Source organism: Geotrypetes seraphini, chromosome 15 (genome assembly GCF_902459505.1).
Source record: "Geotrypetes seraphini chromosome 15, aGeoSer1.1, whole genome shotgun sequence".
Taxonomy (NCBI): domain Eukaryota; kingdom Metazoa; phylum Chordata; class Amphibia; order Gymnophiona; family Dermophiidae; genus Geotrypetes; species Geotrypetes seraphini.
Window position 1 is genome coordinate 56,279,843 of NC_047098.1, and position 16,285 is coordinate 56,296,127.

The 16,285-nt window shown below is 42.3% G+C and overlaps 1 protein-coding gene across 2 annotated transcripts in view; it reads right to left on the reverse strand.

The window, feature by feature from the left end:
- Positions 1-16,285, reverse strand: part of RFC2 (replication factor C subunit 2) — a 43,106-nt gene that overhangs the window by 22,673 nt on the left and 4,148 nt on the right. For both annotated transcript variants that reach the window (XM_033922929.1, XM_033922930.1), the window contains exons 3-5: positions 10,339-10,380; positions 8,358-8,464; positions 1,517-1,618 (exon numbers count right to left, since the gene is read on the reverse strand). In XM_033922929.1, coding sequence (XP_033778820.1) covers positions 1,517-1,618; positions 8,358-8,464; positions 10,339-10,380 — 251 coding nt within the window. The remainder of the gene's footprint in view (positions 1-1,516; positions 1,619-8,357; positions 8,465-10,338; positions 10,381-16,285) is intronic.

The following is a 16,285-nucleotide window of genomic DNA, read 5'->3' on the forward strand; positions in this document are numbered from 1 at the left end:
TAAGCCATTCTCTCCCCCTCTGCTCCCTTTCCTCCTTGAACTTCATCGGGCAGCAGCAGCATTCATAATTCATTGCTATTGCCAGGCTTCAGGTCTTCTTCTCTGGCCGGTCCTGTCTTCATGAAAACAGGAAGTAGGCAGGACCCGCCAGAGAGTAAGGCCTGAAGTCGGCAACAGCAGCGAATTTTAAATGCTGCTGCTGCCCGAAGAAACCAGGCCTTAACAACAAAGCTCCCTCCAGCGTTGGCAGCTGCAAGAGCGAGGTAGGGATACCGCTGGACTACCATGTTTTAAAAAAAACAAAAAAAACAACAACTTACCAACGATGGCGGCGGTGCTGGTGGGGGGGGAGGGGCGGTTTGAAAAGCCATCGGCCGTGAAGTATGCCACCTGCATACTTCACGGCCGACGGCTTTTCCGGGCTTTAAAAACTTAGCAACAATGGCGGCAGTGCTGGGGAGGGTTTGAAAATGTGCCGCGGCTCCTCTGTCAATCCCCGCCTGACATTCACAACAGCAGTTTAAGTCCGAGGTAGGGTGAGAGGAGCCGACACGGAGAGCAGGAAGTCCAGCGCTAGTGGCGAGTGGTAGGTGCTGGAAACTTAAGTAAGGCTGGGGACTCGCGCATGCGCACTCCTGCAAAGCCACGGACCTACATCTAATAATAATAATAACTTTATTCTTATATACCGCCATACCCAGTGAGTTCTAGGCGGTTCACAATGATTAAACATAGTTACATGCAGTTAAGTATTAATTGGACAGATTTACATTGGTTAAACATAGTTACATGCATAGATACATGCGGTTCCTATTAAGTAAACATAGTTACATGCGGTTAAGTATTAATTGGACAGGTAGGGTAGCGGGATGGGGGAGAGGGGGTGGGGGGGCATGAGTAAGATAAAGGGAGGGGTGGGGTTCTTTAAGGAGGGGGCAGTTAAGTGTCGTGGCGTTGGAAGAGGTGTGTTTTGAGTAATTTTCTGAAGCTGAGATATGTGGATGCCTCGAGGATTAATTGGGCTATCCATGGGTTTAGTTTGGCGGCCTGGAAGGCGAAGGTTTTGTCTCACGAACAGGGATTACAGAAGCACGCAGTTGAGTGCGCATGCGCGGCTAGCGTTTTATTATTTTAGATATACACACACACACACACACACATACATATATACACACATATTTTTATGGTTGAATTGTGAGCCGATACACAGTAAATATTCTCAACCAAGAAAGAAGCAAGTCAGCAACAGACATAAAACCATAAAGGGTCTAAATTCAAAGCACATGCTATTTACAATTAAATTTAAGGTCCAGCAATTACTTCCTGCTTCTTGAGCATCCAATTTAATGAGATCTATTGTCATGAGTCCCAACTTAGAACTACCTGGGGGGGTCCCCATTTTATTACTCATCCCTCCCCCCACAATCTTATTTTAGTCCAATCATTTTGGTAGTTTTCAACTGAGGCCATGCACCAGGGCTCCTACTACTGTCCTGTCAATCATGAGCCCCCCTACCTGTCCGCCTCATCCAGGATGATTATTTTGTGCCGACCTTTTGGAAGGGTCACCTTCTGCTGAGCAAACATTTTAATTTTGTTCCTCACAACATCAATTCCTCTGAAGAATATAAACAAACAAGGATCAATCAATAAAACATGAATATTATGGTATGAATTGTGCTACAAAGCCCTCATGTTGGTGAAAACACTTTAAAGTATTTTGGTTTTCAATGACAATGATAGATTATCCCATGCTGCACTGGTGTGGAATCTGCAGGTAGTATCATACATCTCTTAACAAGGGACATGTCAAAAGGTGAACAAAGTTTTGCATATTCTCTAGAAAATAAGGCAGCCTGTCAGCATGAAAACAAAATTTCAACATATCACTACTAGCATATACAAAGCTGCAGTGATAATACTGTAAAAACTGAAGTTATGCTAAAGGAATACATCACCTTTCTGTGTAACAATCAAAGCAAGTTTTACACAAATATTATATACAGGTACTTTTTGTCCCTAGCAGGCTCACAATCTAAGTTTTGCACTTGGGGCAATGGAAGAATCATAAGGAGCTGCAGTGGAAACGAACCCAGTTCCCTAGATTCTCAGCCCATAGCACAAAAGTGCAGTTACTTATCTGTAACAGGGGATCTCCGTAGACAGCTGGGGAATGTAGTCACACTTCCCCTCTTTCCTTACCCTCTAAGATATGTATACAGTGGTGCCTCACACAACGAACTTAATTGGTTCCAGGAGCAAGTTTGTTATGCGAAAAGTTCGTTATGTGAAACGCGTTTTCCCATAACAATACATGTTAAAAAAAATAATTCGTTCTGTAGCATAAAATATACTAAGATGACATAAAAAAAGATAAATTTTTTGTTATTATGTTTATTTAGATAAATCTAAAAACATAATTGTTTTTTAAAACAACACACATTTTTTAAATTTAAAGACAGACTAAGTAGAGTCTAATTTTACAGTGAGAGAGGGCAGAGTCTCAGCGGCAAAAACTGGGACTTAACTGTTCATTTTTTTTTTTCTAGCATCGGGGAAGCGGCGAGAGTAGCTCCGCCCCCCCCAACGCATCAGCAGTAGGCGCCGGGCCCCTGCGAGCCGACGGTCCACCACTGCACAGGGAGCCAGGCGGAGAGAGGGCAGTTAAGCGCAGTGCCTGTGCGGAAGGATGCAGCTCGGGCGACTTCATTGTGTGAAACGAAGTTCGTTGTGGGAAGCAAGACCTGAAGTTCGTTGTGCGCAGCGTTCGCTGTGCGAGGCGTCCGTTATGCAAGGCACCACTGTATATGACTTCTTCAGCTAGAGACAAAACTGAGTATCAAGGGGAGGGGCCACTAAAAGCCAGAATCCCTGCACATGTTCAGTAAGCCAAAAGGCTTACTTTTGCTATGGGAGAGCACCAACATACAAGATCAGTTTAAAGCAGTGGTCTCAAACTCAAATTCTTTGCAGGGCCACATTTTGGATTTGTAGGTACTTGGAGGGCCTCAGAAAAAAATAATTAATGTCTTATTAAAGAAATGACAACACTGAATGAGGTAAGTACCTACAAATCCAAAATGTGGATTATCTGAAATTATCAGAAGCAATTAAGGAAATATTTATATACTATAGTTTATAAATCTTTCCTTAATCTATATATATATAAAATCGGAGGTGTGTATGTGTGTGTGTGCCGCGATCACGCAAAAACGGCTTGACCGATTTGAACGAACCTTGGTATGCTGATCCCTCACTACCTGGGGTGATATGTTCTGGGGGTCTCGCGGCCCACCTGCACACGTGGGCGGAGCTACAAACAGAAAATCAGATTTCACCCATTCATGTCAATGGAAAAAATGTAAACAGCTGCCATTCTCACAGTAAATCAAAAACGGCTTGACCGATTTGAACGAAACTTGGTATGCAGATCCCTCACTACCTGGGGTGATATGTTCTGGGGGTCTCTTCACCCAAGAATTTATATGTTCTTGCTCCTGGAGGTGAAACTAAAAATGTTGTTTATAATCAAGTTTTGTGTTAGTTGTATTATATTCATTTTGTCAAACATTTCACATTATAATTTGAATATTGTACTTTTTATAAAGCTGTAAACAAATAATTTCATTCACCACTATAAAGTATCTTTATTTGAATCCATTTACAGTGTTATTGCTATAATTTAATACCCGTGCAACGCCGGGGCATCAGCTAGTTGCTTCTAATAATTTCAGCTATACACTGCTGAAAGCAGTGCAACATGCAGAAAGTAAAAAACTATCAAGTATCAACTGCAAGAGACAAGATTTTGGACCAACTATTTTGAGGCCCTTGGTATTATAAAGAATGATTCTTTATGGGAAACTTGTGCCTTAAGTGTCCGGTGGTCGCGTCTGCAACCGCATTCAGCTCTCACCTCCTCCAGCACCGGACACATGCACAAGCTGCACTGCCTCCAAACTGGTAAGTGGGCAAAGAAATGGCAGATGAACTTTAATGTAGAGAAATGTAAAGTCTTGCATGTAGGAAACAGAAACCCGGTGCACAGCTATACGATGGGAGGGCTGGTAATGGGGGAAAGTAGCCTAGAGAAGGACTTGGGGGGTACTGGTGGACAAAACAATGAAGTCGTCGGCACAGTGCGCAGCGGCCTCTATGAAGGCGAACAGAATGCTAGGTATTATCAAGAAAGGTATTACAACCAGAACAAAGGAAGTTATCATGCCGTTGTATTGGACGATGGTGCGCCCGCATCTGGAGTACTGCATCCAATACTGGTCGCCTTACCTTAAGAATGATATGGCATTACTCGAGAGGGCACAGAAAAGAGCGACAAGATTGATAAAAGATATGGAAAACCTTTCACATGCTGAAAGATTGGAGAAGCTGGGGCTCTTTTCCCTGGAGAAGCGGAGGCTTAGAGGGGCCATGATAGAGACTTACAAGATCATGAAGGGCATAGAGAAAGTGGAGAGGGACAGATTCTTCAAACTTTCGAAAACTACATGAACGAGAGGGCATTCGGAAAAGTTGAAAGGGGACAGATTCAGAACCAATGCTAGGAAGTTCTTCTTCACCAAAATGGAGGTGGACACCTGGAATGCGCTCCCAGAGGGTGTGATAGGACAGAGTACGGTATTGGGTTTCAAGAAGGGATTAGATGATTTCCTGAAGGAAAAGGGGATTAAAGGGTATAGATAGAGAATTACTATACAGGTCTTGGACCTGATGGGCCGCCGCATGAGCGGACTGCTGGGTGTGATGGACCTCTGGTCTGACCCAGCAGAGGCACTGCTTATGTTCTTATGTTCTGAGGCAAGGTTACCAAGACTGTCATTGGAAGGGGGGATTTGTAGTCTAGCTTTCTTGGTTTGCAACCTGCTTTTCTAACCACTAAGTTATTCCTTCATTCCACTTTCTAAAGCTAAAATAACCTGTGGTGATGACAAAGTCAGAGATTAGCTGGGGTCTATCCCACAGCACTATGAAACCGGGCTGACTATTTTTTCACTCAGAGAATAGTTAAGCTCTGGAACGCATTGCCAGATGTTGTGGTAAGAGCAGATAGCATATATGGGATGGGATGCAAACATACCGGGATATAATATTTTTAGGAAGGACAGAGATGGTCAAAAAGGTGAAGGAGCTCTCTATGTACAATATCCAAGCGACTGAAATGCAAGGGACCTGGGGAGAGGAAGAAGCAACATGGATCACTCTGAAAAGAAAAAATGGAACTTCTATCTACGTGGGTGTAATCTACTCAATCTGACTCAATCGCAGCAAATTGATAAGGATCCGATTGTGGATATCCAAAAGTTTGGAAGGAAAGAGGAAGTGCTGCTGTTGGGAGATTTCAACCTGCCGGAATGTTCAGTCTGCAGAATCAGAAAAAAGTAGGGAGATTGTGGATGCCTTTCAAGAGGCTCTGCTTAGACAAATGGTGACAGAACTCACGAGGGAAAAAGCAATATTGATCTGGTCCTCACAAATGGAGAGAGTATCTCTAATGTTCGAGTGGGTGCTCACCTGGGAAGTAGCGATCATCAAACAGTTTGGTTTAATATAACGGCTAAAGTGGAGAGCGTTCGCACAATACTTAAAGTCCTAGATTTCAAACGTACGAGTTTTAATGAAATGGGAGAGTACCTGAAGAAAGAGCTGTTAGGATGGGAGGACATAAGAGAAGTGGAAAGACAGTGGTCTAAGCTGAAAGGAGTGATAAAAAGGGCTACAGACCTTTATGTGAAGAAAATAAATAAAAACAAGAGAAAAAGGAAGCCAATATGGTTCTCCAAACTAGTGGAGGAGAAAATAAAGGCGAAGAGTTGGCGTTCATGAAATAAGAAAACCCAAGAAGAGGAGTGCAGAAAGGACTACAGGATGAAACTGAAAGAAGCCAAGAGAGAGATACGTCTGGCGAAAGCGCAGGTGGAAGAACAAATGGCTAAAAATGTAAAAAAGGGAGACAAAAATTTTTTTCAGATATATTAGTGAAAGGAGGAAGATGAAAAATGGAATTGCTAAACTAAAAGATGCTGGGAACCGATATGTGGAGAATGATGAGGAGAAAGCAAATGTGCTAAACAAATACTTCTGTTCTGTGTTCACAGAAGAAAATCCTGGAGAAGGACAGAGATTGTCTGGCAAAGTTACACGAGAAAATGGAGTAGATTCTGCGCCGTTCACAGAGGAGGGTGTTTATGAGCAACTTGAAAAACTGAAGGTGGACAAAGCGATGGGACCAGACGGGATCCATCCCAGGATACTAAGGAAGCTCAGAGAGGTTCTGGCGAGTCCTATTAAAGACTTGTTCAACAAATCTCTGGAGACGGGAGTGATTCCTGGGGATTGGAGGAGAGCGGATGTGGTCTCTATTCATAAAAGTGGTCACAGGGATGAAGCAGGAAACTACAGGCCGGTGAGCCTCACTTCAGTTGTTGGAAAAATAATGGAAGTGTTGCTGAAAGAAAGGATAGTGTATTTCCTTGAATCTAATGGGTTACAGGATCCGAAGCAACATGGCTTTACAAAAGGTAAATCATGCCAAACAAACCTGATTGAATTTTTTGACTGGATGACCAGAGAGCTGGTTCGAGGACATATGCTAGTGTAATTTACTTAGATTTCAGCAAAGCCTTAGATACGGTTCCTCATAGGAGGCTGTTGAACAAACTTGAAGGGCAGAAGTTAGGACCCAAAGTGGTGAACTGGGTTAGAAACTGGCTGTTGGACAGACACCAGAGGGTGGTGGTTAACGGAAGTCGCTCGGAGGAAGGAAAGGTGAGTAGTGGAGTCCCTCAGGGTTCGGTGCCGGGGCCAATCCTGTTTAATATGTTTGTGAGTGACATTGCTGAAGGGTTAGAAGGAAAAGTGTGCCTTTTTGCAGATGATACCAAGATTTGTAACAGAGTAGACACCGAAGAAGGAGTGGAAAACATGAAAAAGGATCTGCAAAAGTTAGAGGAATGCCTGGCAACTAAAATTCAATGCAAAAAAATGCATAGTAATGCATTTGGGGATTAATAATCGAAAGGAACCGTATATGCTGGGAGGTGAGAAGCTGATATGCATGGACGGAGAGAGGGACTTTGGGGTGATAGTGTCCGAAGATCTAAAGGCAAAAAAAGTGTGACAAGGCAGTGCTGCCAGAAGGATGCTGGGCTGTATAAAGAAAGGAGTAGCCAGTAGACGGTGTTGATGCTTCTGTACAGGTCATTGGTGAGGCCCCACTTGAAGTATTGTGTTCAGTTTTGGAGACCGTATCTGGCGAAGGACGTAAGAAGACTTGAAGTGGTCCAGAGGAGGGTGACGAAAATGATAGGAGGCTTGTGCCAGAAGACGTATGAGGAGAGACTGGAAGCCCTAAATATGTATATCCTAGAGGAAAGGAATGACAGGGGAGATATGATTCAGACTTGAAGAGTACTAACGTAGAACAAAATCTTTTCCAGAGAAAGGAAAATGGTAAAACCAGAGGACATAATTTGAGGTTGAGGGGTGGTAGATTTAAGAGCAATGTTAGGAAATTCTACTTTACGAAGAGGGTGGTGGATGCCTGGAATGTGCTCGAGAGAGAGGTGGTGGAGAGGAAAACGGTGACAGAGTTCAAAGAAGCGTGGGATGAACACAGAAGATCTAGAATCAGAAAATAACATTAAATATTGAACTAAGGCCAGTACTGGGCAGACTTGCACAGTCTGTGTCAGTATATGGCCGTTTAGGGGAGGTTGGGCTGGAGAGGGCTTCAATGGCTGGGAGGGTATAGATTGGCTGGAGTAGGTTTTGACAAAGATTTCGGCAGTTGGAACTCAAGAACAGTACCGGGTAGAGCTTTGGATTCTTGCCCAGAAACAGCTAAGAAGAAAAATTTTAAAAATTAAATTGAATCAGGTTGGGCAGAGTGGATGGACCATTTGGGTCTTTTTCTGCCGTCATCCACTATGTTGTTTTACTATGGTTTAAAGAAGGGTTTGGACAGTTTCCTGCAGGAAAAGTCCATAATCTGTTATTGAGAAAGAAATGGGACAAGCCACTGCTTGCCCTGGATCGGTAGCATGGAATGTTGCTACTCCTTGGGTTTTGGCCAGGTACTAGTGACCTGGATTGGCTACTGTGAGAACGGGCTACTGGGCTTGATGGACCATTGGTCTGACCCAGTGAGGCTATTTTTATATTCTTATGTAGCAAAGCAACTAACATATCCTGAAATAACTGAACAGGAAGCAAACTAAGCAGCACAGAGAAGAGACACTAAACTGGGCTTTTGTATTCATTAGCAGATTCTGCTTCTGTTACTGTATGCTTTTCACAGTCTGTGGACTTCCTCCCTTGAAATATTCCTTGCTTCGGCATACCTGTCATTGGAGGCATTGAGTTCCAGAACAGCATCCTTCAGTGCTGGACCTAGTAAGGCACGGGCCAAGCATAGAATGCTAGTTGTTTTGCCAGTTCCTGGAGGACCCTAAAAATAAAATGTAATCAATTTAATAAAATAAATAAATAAAATTTAAATCATTCAATTAAAATACCACCAAGCTCCCTAAGTACAGTGTGTGTTTTAAAAGCCATTGAGAAAAGAAACCAAACAGTAAATGGACATCAAGGAAGAAAATCTTACGCCTCTGCTAATAAATTCATGAAGGAATATCAGTACTAGCACTAGGAAAAAATAAAAAGTGATGAGCATGCTGATCAGAAGCTGACAAACAGGAGGGTAAGCTTTAAATAAAAGCATTCAGTTTCATGTGATGGAGAAAGAATCAGTTAACATGTAATGGCAACATTTAGTAACCAAATTTAGGACCCATGATTGCAGCTACAGACTATCATAACTATAAAATTTGGTTGCAAATGAAAGCTCAGCTTAGTTTATTAAAACATTTGCTATAACGCCTTTTGAGGTGAAAACAATTATAAAAAATAAAATTGTGGAATACGTAGACAAACATGATTTTTTATAATGGGAACAAAAATGGAAGAGAATTAATGTGTGTGGGATGGGGGGGTAACTAATTTCTTCAGCTAAATAATTCAATCCACCTCAACCAGACATAGGAGAACTCACGCACCATTCACACACCCTCCAACCAAAAACGTCAAAAGAAAAAAACTGTTGGACAATCTCCTAAGACTCGACCCCCAACCCTACAACCAATTGACATCGACCACAGACTGCAAAACCTTCAAAAAGAAATAAAAACCCTTCTATTCAAAAAACACATAAAACCGAACTAACACAATCAGAACTGTCCCAAGCATCACCTGCAACTACTCCATATGTACTTCTGATGTCATGACAATTCAGACATAATTTATGTTATGTTTGGAATAATGGTTACATATATGAGGTTCAATAAAAGAAAATTTTCACTGCCTGTTTCTATTCTGACCATTTATTCCGTTTCATGGTTATTACAAAAAATATTTTTTTACATGGGGGTGAGAGTCAAAAAATGATGGGCCCCGGGTGCCACATACCCTAGGTACGCCACTGCATGGCTGTTCTGAAAATATTTATAAAATACATTTAAAATCACCAAACACTGGTTAATGACATTTTGTGAGAATACTTCCCATGGTCTTGGGGACCACATAAAATTCAATGGCAGATCGCAGGTCATCCACCCCTGTCCTGGTTAATCAATCTGAACCAGCCTCTCTTCAGCAATAGCCTTATACACTTATCCCTCCGTATTCGCTGTGATAGGGGATTAACAGACCCATGAATACAGAAAAACTGTGAATAACATTTTCATATATTATTTGCTGTTTTCTATTAAAAACTATCATGAATATGGTGAAACCGCAAATAACATGGTGGGAGACCTGGCCTGTTCCTGAAGGAGAGGCAAAACACAGTGAAGAAAGTGCTGGGAATCAGCGATTCTCTCTGTAAACGCTTGGAATCAGCGATTTCTCTATGCAAACTGATGTAATTGGGGGGGAAGAACCAGCAAACTAAAAACCGCAAATAACTGAAACCGCGAATGCTGAAACCGCAAATACGGAGGGAGAAGTGTATGTTTCCATTCACAACAATCTAGAGTCCTAGACAACTGCTTATCAGGGCTTCAGGCCATAGCTCCCAGAATCTGGCCACTACATGTAACTGTTAACCAATGACCGAGACTCCCTCTCCCACTAGGAACTCCTATTATCACATCTACTGCATCCATCTACCCCTACCAGAAAAGGGAGCAAATCAGGATGCTCCACCCAGCAATGCACAGCCCATCACAGACCCAGCCCAAATTTAAAAGAAAACAACTAAAGGCCAAATCACATTTAAAATAAATGCCTTTTTTGGATTATGTGATCTAAAAATCCAATACTTACAGCAATAATGATATTTGGCACATTTCCTTCCCTTGCAAAGACCTAGAAATTAAGTATTGCATTATTTAATTAAAAACATAATAGAATTTACATTCACTAGCTCAGACAAGTACAGCATCATTTTGCTTTTTATAAAATACAGGCTTGCAAAACAAGTGATACTTCCTGCAAATGAAATTATATGGTGACAATTCTGTGCACTGACACCTCATTTTAGGTGCCACAAAGGGGCACATTTAGTTCCAAATCTATAACAACTTAAATACCTGCCTAAGCTATTATAGAATATTAGCAGAAAGCTGCATTGGTTAGCCAAAGTTATTCTATACGCCCATGCTTTGCTCATGTGTCTGCCCCATGACGGTGCATTAAGCGTTTGGTGTCAATAATTGTTTTTTAAAAAAAAAACTATCAAGTGCATAAGGTGCACTACTGGCAAACAAATTTAAGCACCAGCTTATAGAATTGACTTTCATGCTCCTTGCTATATTTAAATTTGTTTCCAATATAGTTTCCTGTATAGTTTTAAGGCATGTTACCTACTGTACCCAACGCTCGGAATCAAAGACATTTTGAATTTTAGAATTTTTCGGTTTTTGGAATGATATGTCGCCAATGGCCATAGATTCATATTCGTTGCCTACTGCAGCCCTGCAGACTTCTCTCTGCTGCCTTCTGCCTTGCTGACATCATTTCCTCTTTCCTTCCTGGCTGGATGTGACAGAGAGAAGTGTGCGGAGCCACAGCAAAAAGAAAGACAGACAGCGGGAGGAAGGGAGACAGAAAGAAAAGAAGAAAGACACAGGGGCAGGGAGAGACACAGAAAGACAGACAGACAAAGGGGGCCAGGGAGAGAGACAGACAGAAAGAAAGTCAGCGGAAGGGAGAGAGAGACAGAAATAAAGACAGACAGACATATATTCTAGCACCCGTTAATGTAACGGGCTAAAATACTAGTATTAAATATTGAACTAAGGCCAGTACTGGGGGCAGACTTGCACGGTCTGTGTCTGTATATGGCCGTTTGGTGGAGAATGGGCTGGGGAGGGCTTTAATGGCTGGGAGGGTATAGACGGGCTGGAATAGGTTTTAAAGGAGATTTCGGCAGTAGGAACCCAAGCACAGTACCGGGTAGAGCTTTGGATTCTTGCCCAGAAATAGCTAAGAAGAAAAAATTTAAATTGAATCAGGTTGGGCAGACTGGATGGACCATTCGGTTCTTTATCTGCCGTCATCTACTATGTTAAACCTATTTCCCTGTCATAAGACTAGCCTTACTGGGTCAGACCAATGGTCCATCTAGCCCAGTATCCCGTCTTCACAGAGGCCAATCCAAGTCACAAGTACGTGGCCAAAACCAAAACAGCTTAAGGGCAATATTTACTAAAATGTATTACTGTGTCAGTGTCATTAATCCATGGGCCCACTGCATAAAATGGGATCTGTGGTAAATAATGTGCATTAGCACACAGCAACATATTTTAGTAAGTCTAACCCTAAGAAGATTGCACCCAAACACATACGTTGTATGCATATCTAAATGTATAAATAACTTCATACTTCATTATCATGCAAAAACAAACAAACATAACCATGCATCGAGCTCCACAAGTTGCATTATTTGTGGAAAACTGCAGATTTGAGCTTTGGGTCATTATTTCTGCCCTAGTTAACACATGGCTTGTTGCTTCTGGATGCTTTTTTGAAAAGGCCTGTGCAGAGCAGTGGAAATGGCAGCTTGATTCTCCCGGGCCATATTTGATAGCTTTGGTCCAAGCCGCAATCCCTTGAAGGGTGAAAGGCAGAAGCAACACACACACGTTTTACCCCATTTGGCTGCAAGTTCAAAATGGTAACCCTCAATCTCTAGCAATAATCTTATGGTACTACTAAGGGTCAAGCTGCTATAAGGGCAAAAGGCGGTTTGAAACCTTGTAATCAATAGGGATCAAAAACAGCCCAAACAGGATTAGAAACAAGTCAGGGGTGGGGGGAGGAGTCACTTCTATCCTGTACCCCTAGACTACAAGGGATTGGAGAGGTAGGCAAGAATGGGGAAGGGGATGCACCTTGGACAGAGGGTATTGAATTTGTCCCTGGATTGTACTCTTTCTATTGCACCTGCCCCTTTAACATGGTTCCCTGAGAGCAATCAGGTCATGTTAGTGATCCAAAATAGATAAATGACACTACAGTATTACTATTAATTTCTACAGCACTGCTAGATGTACACAGTGCTGTACGTTAAACATGTAAGAGCCAACCCCTGCTCAATAGAGCGTACAATCCAATTAAAAAAGACAAACAGGACAAATAGGAGTTAGGGAATTTCTCACAGAGGGAATTAAAAAAAAAAAAAGAGACATGGGTACTTTCCAAATGAGTGGGAGTTAAAAGCAGCCTCAAAAAAGTGGGCTTTTAGTCTAGATTTGAATACTACCAGAAATGGAGCTTGACATACTGATTCAGGCAGTCTGTTCGAGATATATGGTGTAGCAAGACAAAAGGGACGGAGTCTGAATTGGCAATAGAGAAGGGCACAGATAGGAGACATACCCGATGAACGGAATTCCTGGGGAGGAGTATAAGAAGAGATAACAGAGAAGCTGCAAAGTGAATGCACTTGTAGGTCAATAAGAGGAGTTTGAACAGGATGCCTATGAGGGGACATAAAGGCCGAGAGAGCCCATTGAATTGTTGTTGAATTGCCCTGAGCCTTGACCGATTGGCCACAGCACCTCTTTCAGAAACCAGAAGCCCTGAGCGTAATGATGCTACAAGTGAGCCCCCAGCCTCTGAGGCTCGTATCTGTCACTACCATCAACCACAGAGGGGATGCTAGAAACAGTTCCTGGAGTAGGTGACTGGGCTGATCCCACCACTGCATATTGGCCCTCACTCACGGAAGCCTAGGAAGGTGAAACTGATATTCCTGTGACATTGGAAACTAACGACACAGAAGAGAGTGCTGAACAGGCTGGATGTATGCCCTGACCTTGCCTGTAGCACCACAATAAAGGTTGTCACCATTGAGTCCAAGACCTTGATGAATCTGGAGCTGCAACTTGGTCTCTCCCGTGGTCCAGCAGAAGTGCCCTGAAGAGTGTTGAAGTGAACTCTCAAGTACTCCAGAGTCTGGGAAGGTTCCAATTGACTCTTGGCAAAATTGATGACCCATCCAAGGGACTGCAGGAGGGCGATTACCCGAGAGGTCACCCAAAAACTCTCCTGATACGAATCAGTCCAGGTAAATCAATTGTCCAGATAGGGATGAAATTTGATCCTCTTCTGCCAAAGAAAGGCCATCACTACTACCAAGACCTTGGAAAAGGTCTGAGGCACTGTGCAATGGTCAAACATCATGGCCTAAAATTGAAATGCCTGCCTAAATTACAAATCGAAGAAATCGTTGGTGTGGGGCCAAATGGGGATATGAAAGTAAGCCGCCTTCAAATCCAGAGATATGAGGAATTCACCTGGCCTGACTACTGCTATGACTGACTGGACAGAAATGCTTGACCCACAGAGACTCATTGACTTGTTTGAAGTCGTAAACTGGTAGGAAGAAACAACCCCCGCCCCTTCATGGGCATCAGAAAATAGATGGAATAATGACCATGTCCCTGCTCATGCAGGGTGGAGACAGTTTGTCCCTGTGGCTCTGTCTCCATCCTCATCCCGGCCCCACGAGATCTGTCCTTGTCCCATCCCTACAGACTTTGTCCTCATTTGCACAAGCTTCAAACACTTATGATTTTGTATTTAAATCTTTTTATTAAGGTATAAAAAGGCACAATATTCTGTACAACTGTTTATAAATCACAAATAGAGCCTTCCAATTAGACCTGGTTTGGGTACAACTTTCCCAACGATTCAGTTGCCTATGTTTTTACATCATCTGGGAAGGTTAATTGGATTGTCTTTCAGACAGGGGTATAGAAGAGAATCTAAACTGTGTACTGGATCAACAGGAAAAGTGTTTATTAAATGTTGGAAAAGTTCCTTGATGACAGCACATGATGGATGAATCTGTTGCAGTAACAGTAAGATGCTTGAGCAACTAAACTGGGCATGTGATGGAAGGATGTTGTAGGTGGTAGGAGTCTGATCAGCAGATAAGACACAAATGATGTCATTTAATAGTAGTTCATTTAAATCCAAAAGCAGCTTCTGCAGGGTTTTTTTTTTTTTTTTAAATCATTGAATTCAGCTGCCATTTGCAAAGTCTGTCCCTGTCTCCGCTCTGCAGTTAACCGTGGGTACTCATTCCTGTGTCATTCTCTAATCCAAAACTCCTGAGGAGCAAAATAATGCAGCTTGCGAAATTGATCACAACTTTTGCTATTCCTTTAATGGGAGAACTTTTGCTATTCCTTTAATGGGAGAATTCCTAGCCTGCAGTACCAAGTTACTACAAGTCAGGTGACTCACATGTAAACTAAACCCTGATAAGTGATAAAATGTTATTTTTACCTTAGCTTAATAACTTACCCAAAGTCACAAGTTAGCTTGCTGAACTAACCACAAAACTATTCCTTCATTCCAAATTCACTAAAGTCTGAGGCATACTTTAAATCAAAGGAAGCAAATATATAGTACTAAAGTTACACAGTCACCTGTTTAATTGTCTACATAAGAAATATGTACAATCATTAAGATCAGCAGAGAGTGATCAAGATGGCGTCAGGAGCGGACGCCTGAGCGAGCTGTGCTGCTCGTTGCTCCTGGACCCGCGTTGTGTGTTTCCTCCTCAATAGTGATATGGGGAAGAAGAAGGGAGTTTCCCGCTTGGTCCCTCCGGCAGCTGAGTCCCCTCAACGGCTGATCCAGACAACGTTAACGAGCGCCTTTGCTCGCTCGGGTGAAGAGACCCGAATTACTTCGGGAGGAAGCTCGGAATCTCCGGGGAACCTCAGCGCAGAGAGTCGGGCTACGTTGAGTCCTGAACAGAAGCTGGTTCCTCCCCAGCACGGAAGTGCACTAGTGCAGGGAACGGCTGGAATCTGGTGGCCCCAAGAAGGAGAGTTTGATCCCAGTACAGGAGGGACATCTCCACTAAGCCCTTCGGAAGAAGGAAGAGACAGGAACCATCAGAAATTTCCCTGCACTTTAGAGGAAGAGGTGAGAGGCGCTTCGGGAGGGAATACTATCAGTTTTGGGGAGATGAAGAAACCAGACAAGATAGATATGGAGGCACTATGGCAGGCCATATCAGTCATGGATTCCAATCTTAAATTGACTTTATCTACAATTAAAACAGATTATGAAACTGTCTTTTCCAAGGTGGAACAACAAGGGGTACTTCTCAGTAATTTGAAGGAAAAGAATTTGAATGATGTAAAGAAGGTACAAATGGAATTGGTTAAGGAGAGATCTTATGTTTCCCGCAAAATGGAGAACTTTGAAAATCAACTGAGGAAAAATAATTTAAGATTTTTGAACTTTGCAAAATGTCCTATTTTATCACCAGTTGAGATGGCTAGGAAATATTTTCGTGAAACTTTAGCCATTCCACCAGAAAATTTACTTCCAATTGTTAGAGCTTACTATTTGAATATAAAGACACCACAAGGGAATCCACTCCTACAGAAACCCTAGTGGATAAAGCAGCGGATATGAATTTATCTTTATTTTTGGAAAATTCCCTTGAGGTTGTCATTAGGGGCTACGTTTCTTGTTAAATTTCCTGCAAAGTGTTATGTATCTTATCATGATAAGAATTTTGTTTTCTTTGAGCCTAAACAACTTTTGGCATTTATTGGATCAAAAGAAAGATTGGTAACCATGTCTAGTGATGTATGACCTGCCAGCTGGCTGTAATTCGGGAATCTAATGCCGTAACCTTAATTAATCTTATTATTTGCTACTTCTATTTGGAAGTTTCTTTCTTTTCTTGATCTTTGTGGGGGGTTTTTTGTGGACTAAATAAGATATAGTTAATGTTTCC